The following is a 19896-nucleotide window of genomic DNA, read 5'->3' on the forward strand; positions in this document are numbered from 1 at the left end:
ACACCTTTTTTTTCTATTTTATAAAATTCCTTCACTGTGCAAGCCATGATAATGAAATTTCCCTAATTCCTACGGGAAAGGGCATCTACTTTTTCCCATAGAAGTTTTGTCATTACCGTAACTACATTTTAGTCTTAGTTTGAAACCCTTGAATTGGAGATGCGTTGTGTTTTCCCCAACCTTGTTCGCTAACATCATCTATTGTTTGGGATAAGTGGTTTTGTTAAAACATCGCATTGAGGATGACATTGATAACCTCAACACTACATTTCAATGCCATTCACAAGAAAGTGTTTTTGGCAACTCCATCCCAAACACCACATTTGATCAACACCATGTACCCGCATGTCAAGCCCCAGTCAGTAAAGGTTCCAACCCAAGTATTGAATCATGTTTTTCATGTCTGGTTTAGTTTTAATTTAGTGCCATCTGTAGCATTGGGTCTCCATAGTTTTTGCTGCTAGTCTTACCATATTGGTGATATTCGGTCACTAATAGCTTACCTAGACATTCATGTAATCACAGCACTGAGAATTCTTCTTTTTAAATGCATATGCATATTCAACGTGCTCGTGATTGTCCTATGACAAAAATGGCCATATAAAAAGGTGCTAAAACATGGAAGCCAGAACCCCCAAAAAAAAGGTTAATAATGATTGAAGCATCATACGAAAATGATTGCTTGTTTTCTATAAAGAGAATATATGACCTCACATTTTAATTGTGTGGAGTTCTAGGTGTGAAATGCATGTTGTAATACCATGGTCTGCTGAAAACAGCATATTGATTATTGACCAAATATGTAGTTACTGTTCGTGGTTTACTGGTTAATATAAAATTGTGGGTGCAGTTTGTGAATGCTCAAGGATAAACCTAGCAGATGATTTTTCTCCAGTTCTTTGGTTTACCATATTGATCGGATTCATACACGATTTTGTCGATTAGTCTACATGATTCATGCACCATTTTGTTGGTTAGTCTATACGTAGGAGTCCAAGTCCACTAACCCTATTGAATGAAGGAAAAAGGCTTCAGATGGGCTTGTGGAGGAGGGGAGGGGAGAGGGAGTGATATCTTTGGACAAGAAGGCTTTTGTGGGGGTTTATTTAATTGTTCTGTTTTTTTTCCGGAGAATAGACTGTGCATCAATGGTGTGCAATGTTTAGAAGTGTAAGACTTGATTATTTTATTGTTTGGCCTTGGGTCAGAGTTTTTATTTCATTTTCAATCTTTCAACCTTAGAGCATCTTCTAGTGGGTGATTCATTGATTTATTAGCCAATAGACAGAATTTTTATTATCAGAAAAAACGACAAATTTCATAACAAGGGGAGTGTTATAGCTCAAAATCAGTGTATCTTAGTGCTAGTACCAGAGTCGGATTCATCAGAGCCTTGAGTTGAGCTTGTCTAGATGACAGCATGGTGATAGGGTGAGTGACATATATATGTGATTCCAAACTTGCACTTTGCCTAGCTTTGGGAAGAAGTGGTTTTGTTATGTCTGAGAGTTGGTCTCCTGCCGTCTAACGGACAATAAATGGAAGAAAGATGGAAAGTGAACTCTTGTTTCCTTATTGGGGTTTATTTGATGCACATTTGCTTTGTGATTTTCATAATAGATTTAGACTGGGTTACATAGTTCCTGGCATGTTTCAGCTTATCTTCTTTCAAGCACATACCTTTATGTATTCCCCTCTTCTATATTGGATGTTTATTTGGGGACAGCAAGTAATGTTAGCATTTATGTTTGATTTTCAAGTTCTTTTAGGCCTCCATTTTCTCTTTGACAATGACTGCTTATCTTCCATGGTTTATGAGTCAATGGTGCAACTAGCTTATCTAAGCCGCTGATGTAAGCTATCATGAAAATTCAAAATTAGTGTATTGTTCAGAGGTATTCGGATCATTACAGTTATGGTTGTAAATTTGCCAAGTATGACGTTCCAGGTGATGTGTTAAATCAAAGCCACACGAGCCCCCTGCTCATGTAATCACTCAGATCCCATCTTGGGTCAACTGTGTTACCTGGACTGGCATCGTCTTGAATCAACGGGTCTTGGGTAAATTAAAAAAAAATTTATATATATATATATATATATATATATATATATATATATATATATATATATATATATATATATATATATATATATAAGAGTTGTTTATGAAGTAAAACTAATATGTTCACATTCATATGCATTAGAATGGTACAAGAACAAGAATAATCTTTGATTTTCCTTTGAAAAAATAAAATAGATTTCTTGGAGTACTACGGTTATTCCAATTATGATGCTCGTGTAATAAGCATCTCAATGAATTCAAAGGATCATCTTGTATCAAGGTGCCAAGAGATTGAAGCATGATTTCTAGAGGTATTTCTGACACGATATAAATGTAATAATGTCGTTTAAAAAAGGAAATATTGAATGAATAGATCATATATATATATATATACATATATATATATAATGGTTTAAAACCTACCTAATGGAATTTTTTTTGGTGTTTTTTCAAAATTTTGACCCTACAGATGGGTTTATCATGATTGATTTACTAGAGATCGATACTTAGATTTTTGGATAGAAAAAATGGTATTTGAAGCCTCAAAAATTTATGAAAATTGTATGCCGTTGATTCTTAAAACTTATAAAAACCTATATATGCATCGAAATCAAATGCTCCAAGAACTGATTCGTATAACACATCTATAGGGTTGGAATTTTGAAAAATATATAAAAAATCCAATAAAATGTCCATTGGATAGGTTTGGGAGGGTTTTCCATTGGGTAGGTTTTTATTCATATATATATTGAAATCAGGTGAACTATGTGATTCTAAAAATGGATCCATCTAGGATCTTATCTACTCTTTTGTGTTTATAGATTATTTTTTTTATAAAAACTATGCATTTAAGGAAGTGAATGAGAAATATTGTGAAATGTCCCTGTCAAGCCCATTGTCCAACCCTATTTCAGTGGGTAAGGAAGAAAGAAAGGTAAAAAGAGGCAATGGAGGTGGAGGAAGAGAGTAAACGTTAGGGAAATTATTTATTACAATGAAGCAGACCACAAACATATACTTTTAAAGGCCTTCGGTAATTGTAGTTTAGAACTGTTATGCTGCTATTTTAACTCTTTCAAAATGCACGGGCCTGTTTTTATGGCCAAGCTAGGTGATAACCCCTGTGGGATTCAAACTCAAGACCCGTCGGTTATGATAGTCTGACCTAAGCATCCATCTATCTCATTTGAGCGAAATGTATGGGTCTTGAACTGTCATCTCTGAAAAGGTGGATCTCATTTGAAATAGTGTGTGTGTGTGTGTGCAAAAGTTCACTATCATATGGAAGTTTAGCTGTTGCAGAATTTGAGTTATTAAAGGTACCATCACTATCCTACCAATTGTGTTGGGACGTTGCAAGTTCGAACCCCAAATGGTATGGTTGTATAACTTGTAGGGGTCTGCCTAACCCCAGCTTTCTCTGTTGAAAGAAAAAGTACCATCATTATGCCAGTGAAGACTTGGTATGATTTTTTTTTTTTTTTTTTTGGGGGGGGGGGTGTTATATTTATCAAGGGGAAACCATGGTTCAGGTGATTAGGTTCGGAGCGTCCTTATCGTATGGTTTACCCCCAAACTGTTCAAATACTTGATGAACAAAGCCAATTGATAACTGGCTTGTAGAATTTTCTTTCACATGACATCAACGGTACTTGTGCTGTACAAATATGTGGGTTTGTAGTTTTGGTATGATGTCAGGTTTTTGCCGCGGGAGTTGACAACTGGGCTCGTATAAAAATTAATCCTAACAAATCCATCATATTTGCCCAACTTTTGACTCTAGAAATGATGAAGCAAGCATGATATGTGAATGAACTTATATTCCGAGGAAAAGAATGCAAAACACATTTAGTGGCACCAAAAGAAATTGTATGAAATGTGGTGATTTGCTTGATTGCCACTTGTGTCATACAGAAATATGAGGTCATAGAGCATCTCTAATAAGTGGATTTGAAGCGCTTACCTTGCAAAGTCTCAACTTTTTTGGGTTGCTATTATTTTAATGAAAAAGATCATAGAAAAAATAACTTTTTCAAAAATGCTCCACAGTTTATCAAATCCACCAAATAGACAATTCCACAAGTTCTTACTTTTTTTGCATGCTTTTACCTCTGGTCGCTGCAAATTTTTTATTTTCTCAGGTCATAATGCTAAAAGTAGATGGACCCATGAAATTCGTCAACAAAATCATACCTGAAGTAGCGATATTCTAAAAAAATTTATGGAATTTTAAAATACTTGCAAAACTCGTGATGAGTATCACAAGGTATGTTGCGAAAATCCTTTAAGTATTGCGGAAGTTTGTATCTTGCAAAATTCTAAAAAAGTATTGCATGCGGTATTGCGAAATTATGAAAAACTTGTGAAAGCCCGATATTGCGAAATTGTGACAAGGATCGTATGAGTATTACAATTTTTTCTTGCAAATTTTTGTTCTACATAAATGATTCGTTTCTGAACCCCTTTTTTGCATCCGAATGCCCTATTTTTGTCACCCTAAAGTTTTTTGCTTCTCAACTCCTTATTTGCATCCAGATGCCCTATGTGGATGTAATTTTGACATAATGAATAAAAACATGAATATCATTTATATATAAAGTTTATTTATGGTTGTATTTAAAAACTTTGTTGTAATTTTGCCATTATATTTGTAAATAAATTTTAGTTATAAATTTTAGTTTTGTTTGTATGTATTGCTAAATTGTTAAACATGTAGATACATTCTACAACAATAAAATTTAAAGCAAAAATATCGCATAAATAGAAAATTTACAAAATGAAGTCACTAATATATTGCATTCATTTTATTCTTTCACAAAATAAAGTCACTCATACATTGCATTCATTTCATTCTTTTACAAAATAAAATTGTTCATACATTTCATTCTTTCATAAAATGAAGTTGATCATACATTTCATTCGTTTCATTCTTTAACAAAATGAAGTCGCTCATACATTGTATTCATTCTATTCTTTCAAAAAATAAAGTCGTTCATACATTGCATTCATTCCATTATTTTACAAATTAAAGCCGCACACATTGCATTCATTTCATTTTTTCAAAAAATAAAGTCGTTTATACATTGCATTCATTCAAATTCACAAAATGAAGTTACTCATACATTTTATTCATTCTATTTTTTTACAAAATGAAGTCGCTCATACATTGCATTTATTTCATTCTTTCACAAAATGAAGTCGCTCATACATTTTTCATTCATTACATTCTTTCAAAAAATAAAACCGCTCATACATTGCATTCATTCAATTCTTTCACAAGAATTTTCATTGTCTATTTGATGGAGATAAAACAAAGTATGTGCAGAGGTAATGTCAAATTATACCGCATCTTTGATAAAGAGAAAACAAAATATACCATCGTTGATTCTAAATTCTGTGTTGTTCTCATGATTTTTTCTATTCCACTTCACTACAAGAAAAATGCGGATTAGCTACAGACGACATCCATCGCTGAACTGTTTAGCGATGAATATCGTCCATCAAAAAATCTTGGTCGCTAAATAGCGATAGAACTGATTTGTTGCTACTTTGCGATGGATTAGCGATGACCATGATCCGTCGCGAGTTCGTCGCTAAATAAGCACGGATTTGGTTTTGTGGAAGATACATGTCCATCGCTATTTTAGCGATGGATTACATTTCGTCGCAAAACCAAATATTAGCAACGGATAATATCCGTTGCTAATCCATCGCAAAATTTTAAAAAAAATTTAAAAAAAATGTTTGAAATAAAAATTGATCTCACAAACATGTTAATTACATAACTAGAAAAGAGAACCGACAAACGTGTTAATTACATAACTGTATCCAACATGATCTGTTTGCTATTCACAAATATTAAAACATTGCACACTGCCAATGAGAAAACCACTTCTCAAAGGTGAGTTTTGTTCAAATCATCAAAGTAAGTGTGATCCATTGCCTTCTTTACAGAGATTCTTTTTGATGGATCATATTGCAACATGTTCTCTAGATGTTAGAGCACATATGTAAGTCAAGGAGTTAACATGAACTTATCAATCTAAAAGAACAAAAATGGAATGGGGCATATAATACCCAAGGAAGATCCAAGCCAACAGGGTCAAGATCAAGAACTGTTGTTAATAAACTCTTTGGCTTCCATTGTGGGTAGTCATGCCAGTTTTTTAGTGAACTTACACCAAAGCCACACTTCTTCATTTGGAGTTCCCAGCAACCTACAGCCAAAGGAAATAATTTCTAGTTGACCATTTGAAACAATGCAGTCCTTATAGAAGGAAAAACTAATAAAGTTAAGGGTGAGCTAGTAGAAACTAAACATGTGCAATAGCTATTGAAGTTCAGAGTCTTCTGGAAAGAGTGCTTGATTTGTAACAAGCTCAGTTGCAACATAATTTCAATCTTTATGTTGTTGAAATAATAATAAACATGTAATTGGAAGAATTCATGTTAATGAAAATTTGGTTGGTTAAATTTTTTTAACTCGCTTTAGGCCTTGTTGAATAAGATATGAATCACGTTAAGGTTTGAAATATTTTGAATCTAATTGAAGAAAAAAAAAAGAGTAATTTCATCTATTCACAAAATTAAAACAGGGTGGCTTTGTGCTAGATGCGAAAATCAAACTTTTCTTCTAGGAAATTGTTAAAATATCAGCTTTATGATAAATTTTCTTTCACACAAATATATATTGCCCTGAATATATTATTTTTCAGTGGAAAAAGTCATACCTACCAATTCCAAAGACCGGTATGAGCCCAAGACTCGGGAATGGTTACATCTCCTATTTGAAGGCTTGGATTTGCATTGCCTGCTATCCCAAAATGCACAAACCCTTCAACTCTAAATAAACTCAGTAACAGTTGGGTAGTTATGCTTGCATTAAATTGTAAAAGAAAAGCTATGGTATCATATTTTGTATCATAGCAGTAGAATTTTATATTTCCTTTCAAATACAAATTGCAGAAAAATACATTACCATGCTCAATCCTGTCATGACCACAATGACCTTATCTCCAATTGCACCAAATCTAAACCTTCTACCTACAAAAAAAAACATTATACACCATCGAAAGAACAAATGACTATGAAATTCTGCACTTTTTGGAGCTCTCTACGGATGACTATGGAAGAATTCATGTGAAGTTAAAATTTTCTTCTCAAGAATTCATGTGAATCTATAAGGAGTCACTAGAAAAATCCAAACATAAGTTAAACCTAAAAAATGAACACTGAAAAAGCTGTGACTGGAAACAGAATTGTCTCAATCATATTTAGCATAGGATCATTTACATGATCAACAACTGATGAACTAAAAATGCATATGAAAGCACCTGAAAAAGATATAAATTTTTCATGTTTTATAGAATTGCTCACAAGAAGAAGATTGAGAAGGAACATGGACCTAAAAAGCATTGTTGTATGTAAATGGATTTGCACTTTCAGTTGCCAGTGGGCCCAGTACATGAGTTGCATTTAAAATTTCCAGGCTCAGTAGGTTGCACCATGCTCGAGCTTGATCCAGCTCAGTAGGTTTTTAATAATTTACTTGTAAAATTTCCAGCTCTTTGAGGGATCTCTGGTCACAGACTGGTTTATAAACCCCAAACCAGATATGAGTCGGCTTAACACTCAAATACCAATTACCAAGAGTCCAACCCAATCAGCTATTTAGGCCCACTTGGTGGGTTGCCAATGCTATTGGGTTAAATTTTTTTTCCAGAGGAATTATCAGGTATCATTGTGTGAGACCCAACCAAAAGACAACCCTACATAGATTTTACTTTTTCTAATGGCTGCTCAACAAGTATACATTACTGGGTCCTTAACAAACCTAGGCCAGGCATGAGCTTGCAAGTCAAAACTAAAGGGGTTAAAACTCGGCTCAATTACTAAATAAGAAGACTCCAGTTGAGTTGTTATTGAGTCAAGCCTGAGTATCTAAAAGGAGTTTTGACTAGTGGCCCACCCTTAGTAGTGAAACACCCATATGAGTTTACTAAAGCCATGAAATAGTGAACCACTATAAAAATACACACACACACACACAAGGAAAAAGCAAAGCACAGAACCTCGAGAAGATATATGCTGCATACAGGTGGAGAAATTACCATGAAGCTCAGTCGGTTGCCAACATTATCAGTCAATGTAGGGCTATTCCAAAAAGTAAGAAACAGAGAAAAAAGGTAAATACAAAAAAAAAAAAATTTGGTGAAACGACATAACCATTTTTTCAAATGTTGTATAAGATTCTATAACTGGTAGGGGTTTGCTTAACCCCAGCTTTCTATTAAAAAAAATGTAGCACATCGGGATACAAACATCAAACCCTATTCATTATCAATCAACAACTATGAGGAAAAACTTTTGTATACATTTTTGCACCCATTGAAGCCTCCACATACGCTCAAATGGTGTTAATTTTGTGTGGGCTCTCAAAAAATGCAGCACATATGATATCATTCACTTGATTTCTGCATAAAAAATGTTCAAAATTACAACAAAACTATTTTCTATGGAATACAATCAAGAAACGGTCTAACTATATGTAACAATAGATGAACATAAGAACATACCTGAGATGATGCTTCCTGCACAGACCGCAAGAGAGAGAGAGAGAGAGAGAGGACGCAAGACAGTGAGGGAGAGGGAGCGAGAGAGGATGTACGATCGAGTGGGATGGGGAGCAAGAGAGTGAGGGACAGGGAGCGAGAGACGAACCACTCATGGGTGACGTGCACCTCGCACTCGGTGGAGCAGGCGCTGAGCTCCTCGTGACCGTGCGACTCTGGATCGATTGCGAAGATCTTCACGATCCGATCGGCCACCTTCCGCGATGGTGATGGCGATGGCGACGTCACCTCTCACTCACCGAGTGGAGGGAGAAGCAGGGGCGGGAGAGAGAGATCATGCCCTAAATGGGCTTTTTTATATCGTAAATTAGCGACGGATTAGAGACAAAAAAATTTTGTCGCGAAATCCGTCGCTAATTTGTGACAGATTAGTGAAAGAATTTTTTCGTCGCTATTTTCGTCACTAAATAGCGACGGATCGTGCGACAAAATTTTTTTATCATGAATTCTGTAACTAAATTCAATTTTACGAACGACTAGTTTTCTCTAGCTAATTTGTCCCAACTTTGCGACGGATTATTTTCATCGCAAATGTCCAACGCTAATTAGCATTTTCTTGTAGTGCTTATCAAGGTTGTTAAATTCGATGAGGCGAAGTGAGGCATTGAGCCTGCGCTTCGCCTCTGAGGCATACGCCTCAGGTACTGAGGCGTACAACTCTTACAACGTGAGACTCTCAAGCAAGGTTGTAAATGCAAGCGAAGCGAGGCGTTGAGCCTGCGCTTCGCCTCTGAGGCGTACGGCTCTCACAACACTGGTGCTTATACCATGTGATCGAATGAACACTGACTGTAAAGTACATTGACTCTAGATCATCATCATCATCCAACACATATTTTCGGCTATCACAGTTCGTTAGAACGGATGCCTTCTGCATCATCATTCATCATGTTCTCTATTATGAGAATGCCGCACTTATGAACAACTCATGGACTTTTGGTTTCTTATCCCACCCATATATACCATAAAATCTCATCATCGATGCTTTTATAAAAAAAAATCACCGTTGATGAAGTGTCGCCGATCTTTTCACCACGGATGCTTTTATCAAAAAAACTCACCATCGATCTTTTCATTGTCAATGTTTTTACCAAAAAAAAATCACTGTCAATGAAGTGTCTCCCATGCATTTATAAAAAAAATTCACTATCAATAAAGTGTTGCCCATGTTTTTACCAAAAAAACTCATTGTCGATGAAGTAGCGCTCATATTTTTGGGGTTTACCACTGCTAATGAACCACTGCCGATGAAAAACTATTGATGAGGGATTTTGGCAAAGTCTGAATATCATTGAAAGATCGCTGAAAGGATTAGAAACAAAAAAAAAACTTATATTGCAAAAATAGGGCATCTGACTGCAAATAAGGGGTTAAGAAACAAAGCGTCATTTATATATAATAGAATTTCGCAAGAAAAAAGATTTTCACAACATGCCTTGCGATACTCATCACAATTTTCACAAGTGTTTTGAAATTTCACTTTTTTTTTTTGGAATATTGCAAACTCAGATGCAATGTTGTTGACGAGTTTCGTGATTCTATCTACTTTTAGCGTAGTGACCCATGAAAATAAAAAATTTACAGCTACAAGGGATAAAAGCTTTAAAAAAAAGTGGCAAACTGTGAAATTGTACATTTGGTGGATTTGATAAATTTTGGAGCATTTTTTTAAAATGCATCATCTTCATTTTCGGTTATTTTAATGCATGTAGTTGAAATCCGATCACCTTTCCAATTGCGTCAGGTTGCAACTTCAGATAGAAGTGATGCTTGAAGAAAGCAGTTCAAAAAAAAGAAAAAAGAAAAAGATGTGGATCGACTTAGCTAACAAGAGAGAGAGAGAGAGAGAGAGAGAGAGAGGCAACATATATGACCAAAAAAGTTGTGGAACCAGTAAAGGAAAAAGAATGGTTTACACTACACTGAGACAACCCTGACCAACTATATATCGTATTCAACACAAGTTTTTCACACAAGCGTAGTAAACAGCCCATGGCAAACATCCCACAGCGGTTAGTTCAAGGGTTTAGTAATAGGATTTATGTTCATCAAGGCAGTAGATAGCTATACGGTGTTTACCAAGGGAATAGTAGGGTTTATCTAACTTTAAACCGTGTATCAATGTGATATGACCAAAACATCCTCTAAATAATGGTATTTTTAAAGCATCTAGTTGGTTTTTAGGGTAACTAGGTTTCTTTACCCAAAAAGCAAAAAGTCGGTACTTTGATAATTTTAATTTGATTTGTGGTGTTGAACTACATGATTTGCATATCTTTTTTTTTTTGATAGAGAAGGCTGGGGTTACAGACCCCTACCAGTTATATACCATAGGGATTCGAACTTGCAACGTCCCAACACAAGGTAACGTGCACTAACTGCTCCTGCTAGATGAGCAGATCGCCCCTGTTGGTACATGATTTACATATATATGTCTGAAAGCAAGAACAAAGACTAACCTTTGGATTATGATTGACGTTTTCTATTTGCTATTTTCTTCATTAAAGTCTACTCTAACATAATGTTTTGGCACATCTTTAACACATGCACATCTTCATGAATTGTGGGTCATTGATTTTTCACTATCCTAAAACCCGAATCTATTGATATGTTTGAGATACATACACACCTGTGGCTATGATGTGTATTGCAGATAAAAAAAGGTACTATATTAAGATGAGTTGGTTTAGGCTTAATCAAGAAAATCGGAGTGGCACTATCATACTGAAGGGTCTCAAGTTTCATATCCTACCAGGAACTTTCCCATAGCTTGGTTATCAGAAAAAATACACTAGCAGAGAGAGAGAGAGAGAGAGAGAGAGAGAGAGATGTGATGTGTTGGGACACATTTTGTTGAGCTTTTTTTACAAGGAAAAAAACCCAACCCAATCACCAATCACACATTGGCTGGCCTCATGTTGGTAAAACCCTTTAAGTTCCCCTTGCTCACCGAGAAATTTTTTTGTTGAGTGTTTTTTATATCAAAGACTTGTCATATTGATCTTAGCCTGTTGTACCATCGGATGCTATCTCAGTGATGTTAAAACTCCATGAGTGCCTTACCTTGACCCCAGAGAGCCTCTTGCTTTACCTTGCCGAAGGGGATGTCCACATAAGGATTCAAATTTAGGGTAGGGGAAGGAAATGATCATATTGTATGATAAAAAAATGATGTGTTTTTAAAAACATGCCCCACGATGTACCAAATTCGTCGAATAGACAATTCGGCAGGTTCTCAAATTTTTTTGGATGCTTTTACCCCTCGCAAGTGTGAATTTTTTATTTTCGAACGTCATGACACTAAAATAATATACCCATGGAACTCATCAACAAAATCACATATGAGGTTGCGATTTTCCAAAAAACATTGTGAAATTCTAAACAATTTGCGAAATTTCTAACGAGTTTTGCGTGATCACTTGCGAAAATCATAAAATTTACAGAAGTTCAATAATTGCGAAATTACGGACGAGTATCACATGAAGTATTGTGAAATTTAAAAAAAATTAAAAAATTCGATATGGCAAAATTTCTTATTTGCATCGCACCTATATTGTAATTTTTTTCTTGCAAAATTTTGTCACATATAAATATGCGTTTACGTTTTTTTTTTCTTTTTCTCATTTGTATCTAAAAAGAGCGGTAACCCCAATCCTACTCCTCCTCCCTCTAGAATCCCAACCCTTTGGTGATTCGCAAGAAAGTTGTTTGCTCCACCTCGTGCAAGTTTGTGGTATCCTTCTCTTCTACTTCTCAGATTAACTATTAAGGTTGCAGTATCTTTTTTTTCTCATTTATTATTTAAGGTTTGTCAATATTCAATGGTTTTGTCAATATTTATCTTTGTTTGATTAAAGCTAAGGTATATCCAATTAATTAGATGTGGTTGTTGGTTGTGGAGGTATTGTGGTTTATTGTAGGTTTTTGGTTAGAGTTGTTAATTGAGTGATATAATGTGTGGTTGGTGTAGATAGTTATTATGAATGCTAAAATAGTATTTGTAAATTACTGTAGCATTGAGCAACTCCTTTGGAGATCTATAATAGCCTCTAAAAATAGTCGCTATAAAGAATTTATAGTATTAATGTCTCATAAAACTGGATATATAGAAGAGTTAATGGTCCTTTAGTATAAGTACACTCCAAAATTATATGATAAAGATAAATGGATACATCTTTTAGACGATGATGATGTACAATCAATGTTATATAGATGCAACATTTATATAGTTGTTAGCAAAACTACATGAATTGACAATGTTTGCGAAGTTAAACAAAAAGTTAAAGGATGTATAGTTAAACATCAAGTGGCAGTCTGAAGCAGTGTACACGACATAGTCGAAAGTGATGTATACGAATAAAATAATGTATGGGCGTTTAACCTCTAATATAGCGGAGTGCTTTAATTCATGAATTCTCTCCATACGTGACAAGTCCTTAATCTCACTTATTGAGAAGCTTCATCTAATGTTGATAAAACTTTACAATAATAGAATGACTAAACTGGAGAAAATGATTAGCATTGTGGTTCCTGAGGTAATTATAAAGATTGAAGAACATCAAATAGAAGCATAAAAGCTACGCGCACTAGAAGTGCATTGCCTCCACCATTGTTACGAAACTCGTGAGCGAAAATATGACTATTATGTTAATCTTAAAAGTATGAAATACTCTTGTGAAGAGTGGCAAGTTAGCATGATTACTTGTGCGTATGTCATCACATGCATTGTGTATGAGGATAATAATCTAGGTGATTACTGCGATAAGTTTTATATAGTTGAATTGTATCGAGCTGCATATGATACTTATATATTGCATTCGATGGCTGATAATATTTCACACGTCCCTCCTCCGACTCTTATTCTCGTTTTACCACCAACACCAATTAAGAAAGCAGGATGACCTAAAGCGAAGAGACAAATAATGAAACATAAAGAGGTGGTGTCATACAAGTGCAATGTATATCTTGGGCTTGATCACAACAGAAGAAAACACAATTAGAAAGTAATTGTGAGTATTTGATGCATTTATAAAGTAGTCTATGATATGCCTATTTGTAGTTTACATAATATTTTTCAATATTATACTTTTTTTGTTCAAGTACTCATTAGATTTAATGTTGGGTTGCATGTTTATTTTTTTTTCAATATTGATTGGTTAGTTATGATATTTATGCAAAATTGTAGGTCACTGTTGTGCAAGAAATTCTTAAGCAATCAAACTGGTAATTATTTTTATACATGTATGTTAACTCATTTTGTACATGTTTGTTTACTTAATATATGAATATTACAAGTATGTCCAAAAAATGATCATAGATCCATATCCAGTGCTCGGGATCCAAACACCACCTCTAGAACCCTAGAAGGGTCAACCAGTAGTGTGTAGGTCCCAGGTTGATGAAGTGACAATTGATATGCCTTCTCCAATTAAGAAAATGGTTAATTGTTCATATTTTCAGACAAGAAGAGGAGAAGCAGGACACATGGCATCATCTAGAGGCAAGCTAATCAGAAGAGGGGCCACACATGAGGGGGGCATGAATTCAGAGAGTCCTAGGGGACGTCTCCCCCTTCTAGAAGTTCATTAGTTGCTTTTAATTAAGAGCCCTTAATTAGTGTAGAGTTCAAAGTCTTAACTTAGATGAGTTATTGATTTTTCTTAATTAGATAAAGTGTGGGTTAATTAAGACTCAACCCCAACTCTCGCTATATAAGAAAGTTTTGACGAGATATTTTCAATATTGAATAAGATTAAAAGTTCTCACGTCTTTCTTTAGTCATCCCCTCTCTCTTTCTCTATCTAACGTTTATCTCTATCTTTTCTCTCTACTATCTCTCCTCTATTATGACCTCCGATCCTCCTTGGACCTCTCTGCATATCAGATCTACGAGGGTTGGACTTTTTTGAAGCGCGAGCTTCCCTAATGCTCATACTGTGCATTTTGCTCTTTCAACGAGCCGAGTAGCATCTTTACATTACAGATCATGTGTATGTGTTCTCGAACGTGGGGAACCTCATCCCAACATGCTCCAGACCTCACAAGTACCTCTACCAACCTTTCTTAGCCTTAGATTAGTTTGTGTTAGCTTTCTAGGTCCTAAAACACTCAAATTCATTTAACCGATAAATCATGATCACCAACAACCTTTTCTTGAGTTTAGGACTTATCCTAGACTTTCACACACATCCCTATGTGTTCCTAGAACCTCTGAATCAGATTCTCTCATTTTTGGACTGAAACTACACCAAAAATACTTACCAGACTCAAACCACACCTACCCAATTTAGCCATGCATTTTTTAAAACATGTCATTTTTGTCTCACACTACGGTCATTTTTTGATATATATATATATATATATATATATATATATATATATATATAAAATGGTAGTTGTGCAACCCATAGGTGCACAACTACCAGTGGAGTCACACTCGCCATCCATCGTGGTGCGTGATGGACGACAAGCGTGCAAAACTGTAAAAAAAATGCTAAAAATGTGCTTTGAGCCTTTAGCTACGTTTTTTAAGTGCCACTAAAGGACCCAGTTTCACTGGGACATTTAGCGGTGCTTTAAATCATCACTAAGGCCACAAGAGGGACACACGGGTTATTTCTGAAATGATAACGGAATTGGGACCTATAGCACAATGTCTACCACTATATATATATATATATATATATATATATATATATATATATATATATATATATATATATATATATACGTGAGAGCGAGAAATCATCCTTTTATATACGTGCCTTTGCTTTTTTTCTTGTACCCTTGGTTGTCTTTTACATTTTAGCCACAATTCTGTGTTTCATATACTTTTAAAGCAGTTCCATACTTTTTTCATGTTTATTATCAAAGTCAAAACCACAAAGGTTATAAAGGGAGTATAGGAACCCTTCACAAAGGAAAGTAGGCCAACTAATATACCTAATCGAGATACTCAAAAGCCTAAGAAACTATACCATGTTGAAAGGTTTTAATGGAAAAAAGGGCACATCGCTACAAATGTAAGTGGTTCAGTAGAAAAGAATTAGGGCTCTGTTTGAGAGCCGGTAAGACTTGGGAATTGACAAATCCCATCTTTTTTTAGGAGTTCGTATTTGGTGACCGACTGGAGTTGGCATCTCCTTGCCAACTATGGGCTCCCCCAAATGGCTACTAGCAGAGTGCGAGGGTGTTGGGAAATGCATTGAGAAAGGAGTCTAACATTGGAGTTGGCAAACTACTACCTGTATGTGGTTGTAGCTGGATTCAGGAGACGAGAGATTTTGGTGCTGCTGGTAGGGCCGACTTGTGAATGTCACCAAGTTTACAGGAAGTCACAAGTTCGAAACCCACGGGTGGCGTCCCATGCCACAAGGTAGAAACTGAGTGTTCTCTCCTGTGGGAAGGGGGCACCTCAAGGGTTTTATCAACCGAAGGCCATCTCGTCTCCTGGGATTTTCCATATCCAAGCTTTCAAATGGTGGTGGACATTGGGGATTCCATGAATCACAGCCCCCCCCCCCCCCCCCCCCCCTACTGATGGCTCTCAAACAAAGACTAAAAAAAAAAATTGCGTATTTTTTGGATTTTGTGATTCAAAAGCAAACTTTTTTTGTTGTTGTGAAATTCATCCAAAAGAGCATTGAATTTTGTTTTTTTTTCAATTTTTAGAAAGGGTGAAAAAATAAAAACCAGCAAAGTGGGGGCCCCTCTGCGAGTGGGTGTCTGGTTCTTTGCAGAAATCTTCATGAAAGGTCATGTCCCTAGAGATCATGTGGCATTGCATCATGGCCAATTGTCATGGGGACATGCCTAAGCATAAATTTAATGGCAAAAGAGAGTCTAAGGACATTGTTGTTAATAGACAACACAAGATCTTATGCAGGCCAATCTGTGAGCACGGTTTACAGACAAAAGAGATATTCATCGTTACCATCACCAAACTTTTAAAACCTCAAATTTTCTTCCCTTTGTAATGAATCTTAGGTACACTGAACATACATGTTGTATTTTCAAATGCATTTGTTTATTGCAAGAAAACTGCTATCATTCAACTGGGTAAGAGGGGCGTGCTACCTAAATAAGTTATTGGTTGACATTAAAATATTGGCATGAAACTTACACAGTGGATGAAGAATATAACAATGGTACAGTTGAGCCTAAAAGTTGGTATAAGTAGGCCTAAAGCTAAAAGGTCTTAGGTAAGAAAATGTTGTAGCATTTCAATCTTTGAGATTTTTTATTGCCACACCCTATGTCACAAAGACACAGGTACAATGCCGCGTAACACGAGCTCACAATCGAATTAGCCATTTTTTTATTCAAATGTAGGATGTGAAGACAATTTTTTTTTTATATTTACACTGAGAAACCACCCCCAGGATCAGAGACCTAGCTGCGCTGTACTTACAATCACTGTCCTAACAACTTAAAACTCTGTGAGCTTGTCCCCAGGAAGTCGCTAAGCTTCGGCTTGCGTAAAGGGTGACACCCATGAGATTTGAACCTAGACCCCATGCCTAGCGGCCTAGGCCCCATCCCACTACAGCAAACCTCTTTGCTGTGTAGTATGTGAAGACATGGTTTTAAAATTTTAATCAATAAAAACTATTTTTGATATTTTATTACATAACAAAGAATTCTTATTAAATATAATTTTAAATTATTTAAAACTATTAAAATATTAAAACAGTGTTCATGCATGTTGGAATATTGTCATCGTGTCAGATTATGTCACCATGGACACGCTAATAATTGGAGTGTCCCTATGACATATAGCTCACACCAACATACAAAGGAAAAAAAAAAAACCTTTAAAAAGCCCAAGAGGAACATCCCATGGGGATCTGCAAGAGTTTCAAACCCTAGATGAAAATTTTCCATTAACAGAAGGGAATCTTGTTCTGCCCTCTTGTTTTAGTTTTAGGTATTGGCAAGCACATAGATGGAGACTTATCAACCATGAGATAATACCAAACATATCCATTTCAGGAGGAGATTAAAAATATTAAGTGGGTTTGTTTGTGGGGCATTTTCTAAAGTTTTGGTTGAAAGATGTGTGCATTTGTTAAATGAAGCCCATGAGTTGTCTGGTAAAACTCATCCAAAGGCACAACAAGGGATTGGACCAACGTGACAAAGAACCCCTCAATACTTAATTTACTCTGCAAAATCAGCTTATCTTACATTGATTGATGGCTTTTGTATTGTATACCTCTGCCTGTGTGAGCCTCCGAAGAAATCACCAATGGGAGGATACAAACGGTTAAGGAGTGGAGTAGGAGTCAGTTATGTTAGTGGCTGACTGAGAAGGGTCCCACCCCTTTATTATTAGTTCTGGTGTGGGCCCCACCTTAACCCCCCTCCCTCCTCTCCTCTCCCTCTCTCTCTCTCTCTTGAGGATTGAGACAAAGTCTGCTGGAACCTACGGATATGATCCGTTTCTGTTTGACAAAAGGTGAATGTCAGGGGGTGACATTATGGCATGAGGTTAAAAGCCCAACAGAATAATCAGTTTTTTGCAGAAGAGTCCCATCCCTGGCATAGGAGAGAAGCCAAGGCACAAAAATCAATAGGAGAAAAGGAGACACCATCGTCACCATCATCATCGTAAGGTGGTCTAGTTTTTTCTTCTTTGAACAGTTTGATGAGGTCAAGAAACAGAGAAGTTTCATTGGGGTGATATCACTTGAGGATTTAAGGATTTGAAAGAGAGAGAGAGATCCCAAAGATAAGAGATGAAGAGATTGTAGTCATTGCATGGCGAGTAACAGAGTTGCCCAGCCTGTTTTTTCAGAGGCAGAGCCTTCAAATCAGCATATGGTGTATGAAGTCCTTCATGGGATCACTCCTCCCCAACCAAACTTCATGTACTGCTTGTTCAGCAATTTTTTCTTCTTCTTCCTTCTTGTTAAAAGCTATCCTCTATCGTTATTCCTTTTCATGGATTTTTATGGGATTATGTAGATTGCCAATTCAACCTATGAATTCTGCATGGTATTTCTTTAGCCAAAAAAATTTGCTTAAAGAATCCAATTTTAAATTTTCTCCTCTTTTGGCATGCATAGTTCTCTCTCTCTCTCTCTCTCTCTCTCTCTCTCTCTCTCTCTCTCTCTCTCTCTCTCTCTCTCTCTCTCTCTCTCTCTCTTCTTTGATACTAATATGGGTTTGGGTTTTTCCTTTGTATTTTTCTTTTGCATAATATTTTGCTCATGCTTCTTTTCTATTGTTGCTCTGGTTGCTTGTGATAGTGATCAACATGGATCCGCTTATGATTTTGGGGAGCTGGAGCAGGCTCTCATGCCCAAGATTTTTCATGGAGCAGGGACAGGAGATGATGTAGACAGAAAGCGTGGGTGTTTAATCCTTCTCCTCTTTTCTCCTTTTTCATCCTCTGATGACGTTTCCTGTAACTGCCTGCTGAGAGAGAGAGAGACCTGTAACAAGTTTGAAAATGGCGCAAAGGGCATCATTCCTGTTTGGTCATGGTAATCATTCCAAGTCAGAGAACTTGAATGGCATGATACAACAAACATGGAAAGAAATACCAGCCTCTCTCACTCTCTTTTGAGGCTCTCACAAATTATCTAATACCCACCTTGTTTTTCACTTGTTTCATTCCCTTTTTTAATCAATTCTCATTATTTTTTATTGGAGAACTGGGTCATTTCTTTTTTGCAGTATTTTTAGGTGTTAGACCTCCAACTTTGGAGATCTTTCCCTCATGGCCTATGAGATTTCAACCACTACCGAAGGTTAGTAGTAGTTCCCTAAATTTCTTTCTTATCTTGATTTTCTTAGCAACATGTATGGGAGATTCCATTTTGAGAGTGTGAATATTGTGATCAAAGGGAGTTTGGAATATTTGGCAGACCAATTCCCAGTCAGCAGAGAGTACTGATTCTGGTTCTGCTCAGAATACGGCTTCCTGCAAAGCAACAGATGCACAGCTTGAACAACAGTCTCCAATCAGTACAAAAGCGTCGGACCACTCTGAGCACCAGCAGAACCCCCAAGGAGAGATGGCTCCTGATTCTTCAAGGACCCCATCATCCACACCAACAGCTCCCAACAATCAATTCAACTCTCTAGACAAGGTTCTTTTGCTTTCTTCCTTTTGAAGATTTGTTTCTTTTCTGTTTCAGCTAAAAAACATGCATTCTTAACAAATCCACTCTCCCTTTTACTCCTGTTTTTATTACT

General features: G+C 36.1%; 1 protein-coding gene across 1 annotated transcript in view; it reads left to right on the forward strand.

Moving 5' to 3' along the window:
• The window catches only part of LOC149838019 (transcription factor TGA6-like), a 54111-nt gene that overhangs the window by 15464 nt on the left and 18751 nt on the right, over positions 1-19896 (forward strand). Inside the window, exons 2-4 of the mRNA XM_090008168.1 lie at positions 18945-19045; positions 19375-19448; positions 19566-19790. Of these exons, the coding sequence (XP_089864294.1) occupies positions 18945-19045; positions 19375-19448; positions 19566-19790 (400 nt within the window). The remainder of the gene's footprint in view (positions 1-18944; positions 19046-19374; positions 19449-19565; positions 19791-19896) is intronic.

This window comes from Nuphar pumila, chromosome 5, assembly GCF_984573655.1.
Source record: "Nuphar pumila chromosome 5, dmNupPumi1.hap1.1, whole genome shotgun sequence".
Taxonomy (NCBI): Eukaryota; Viridiplantae; Streptophyta; class Magnoliopsida; order Nymphaeales; family Nymphaeaceae; genus Nuphar; species Nuphar pumila.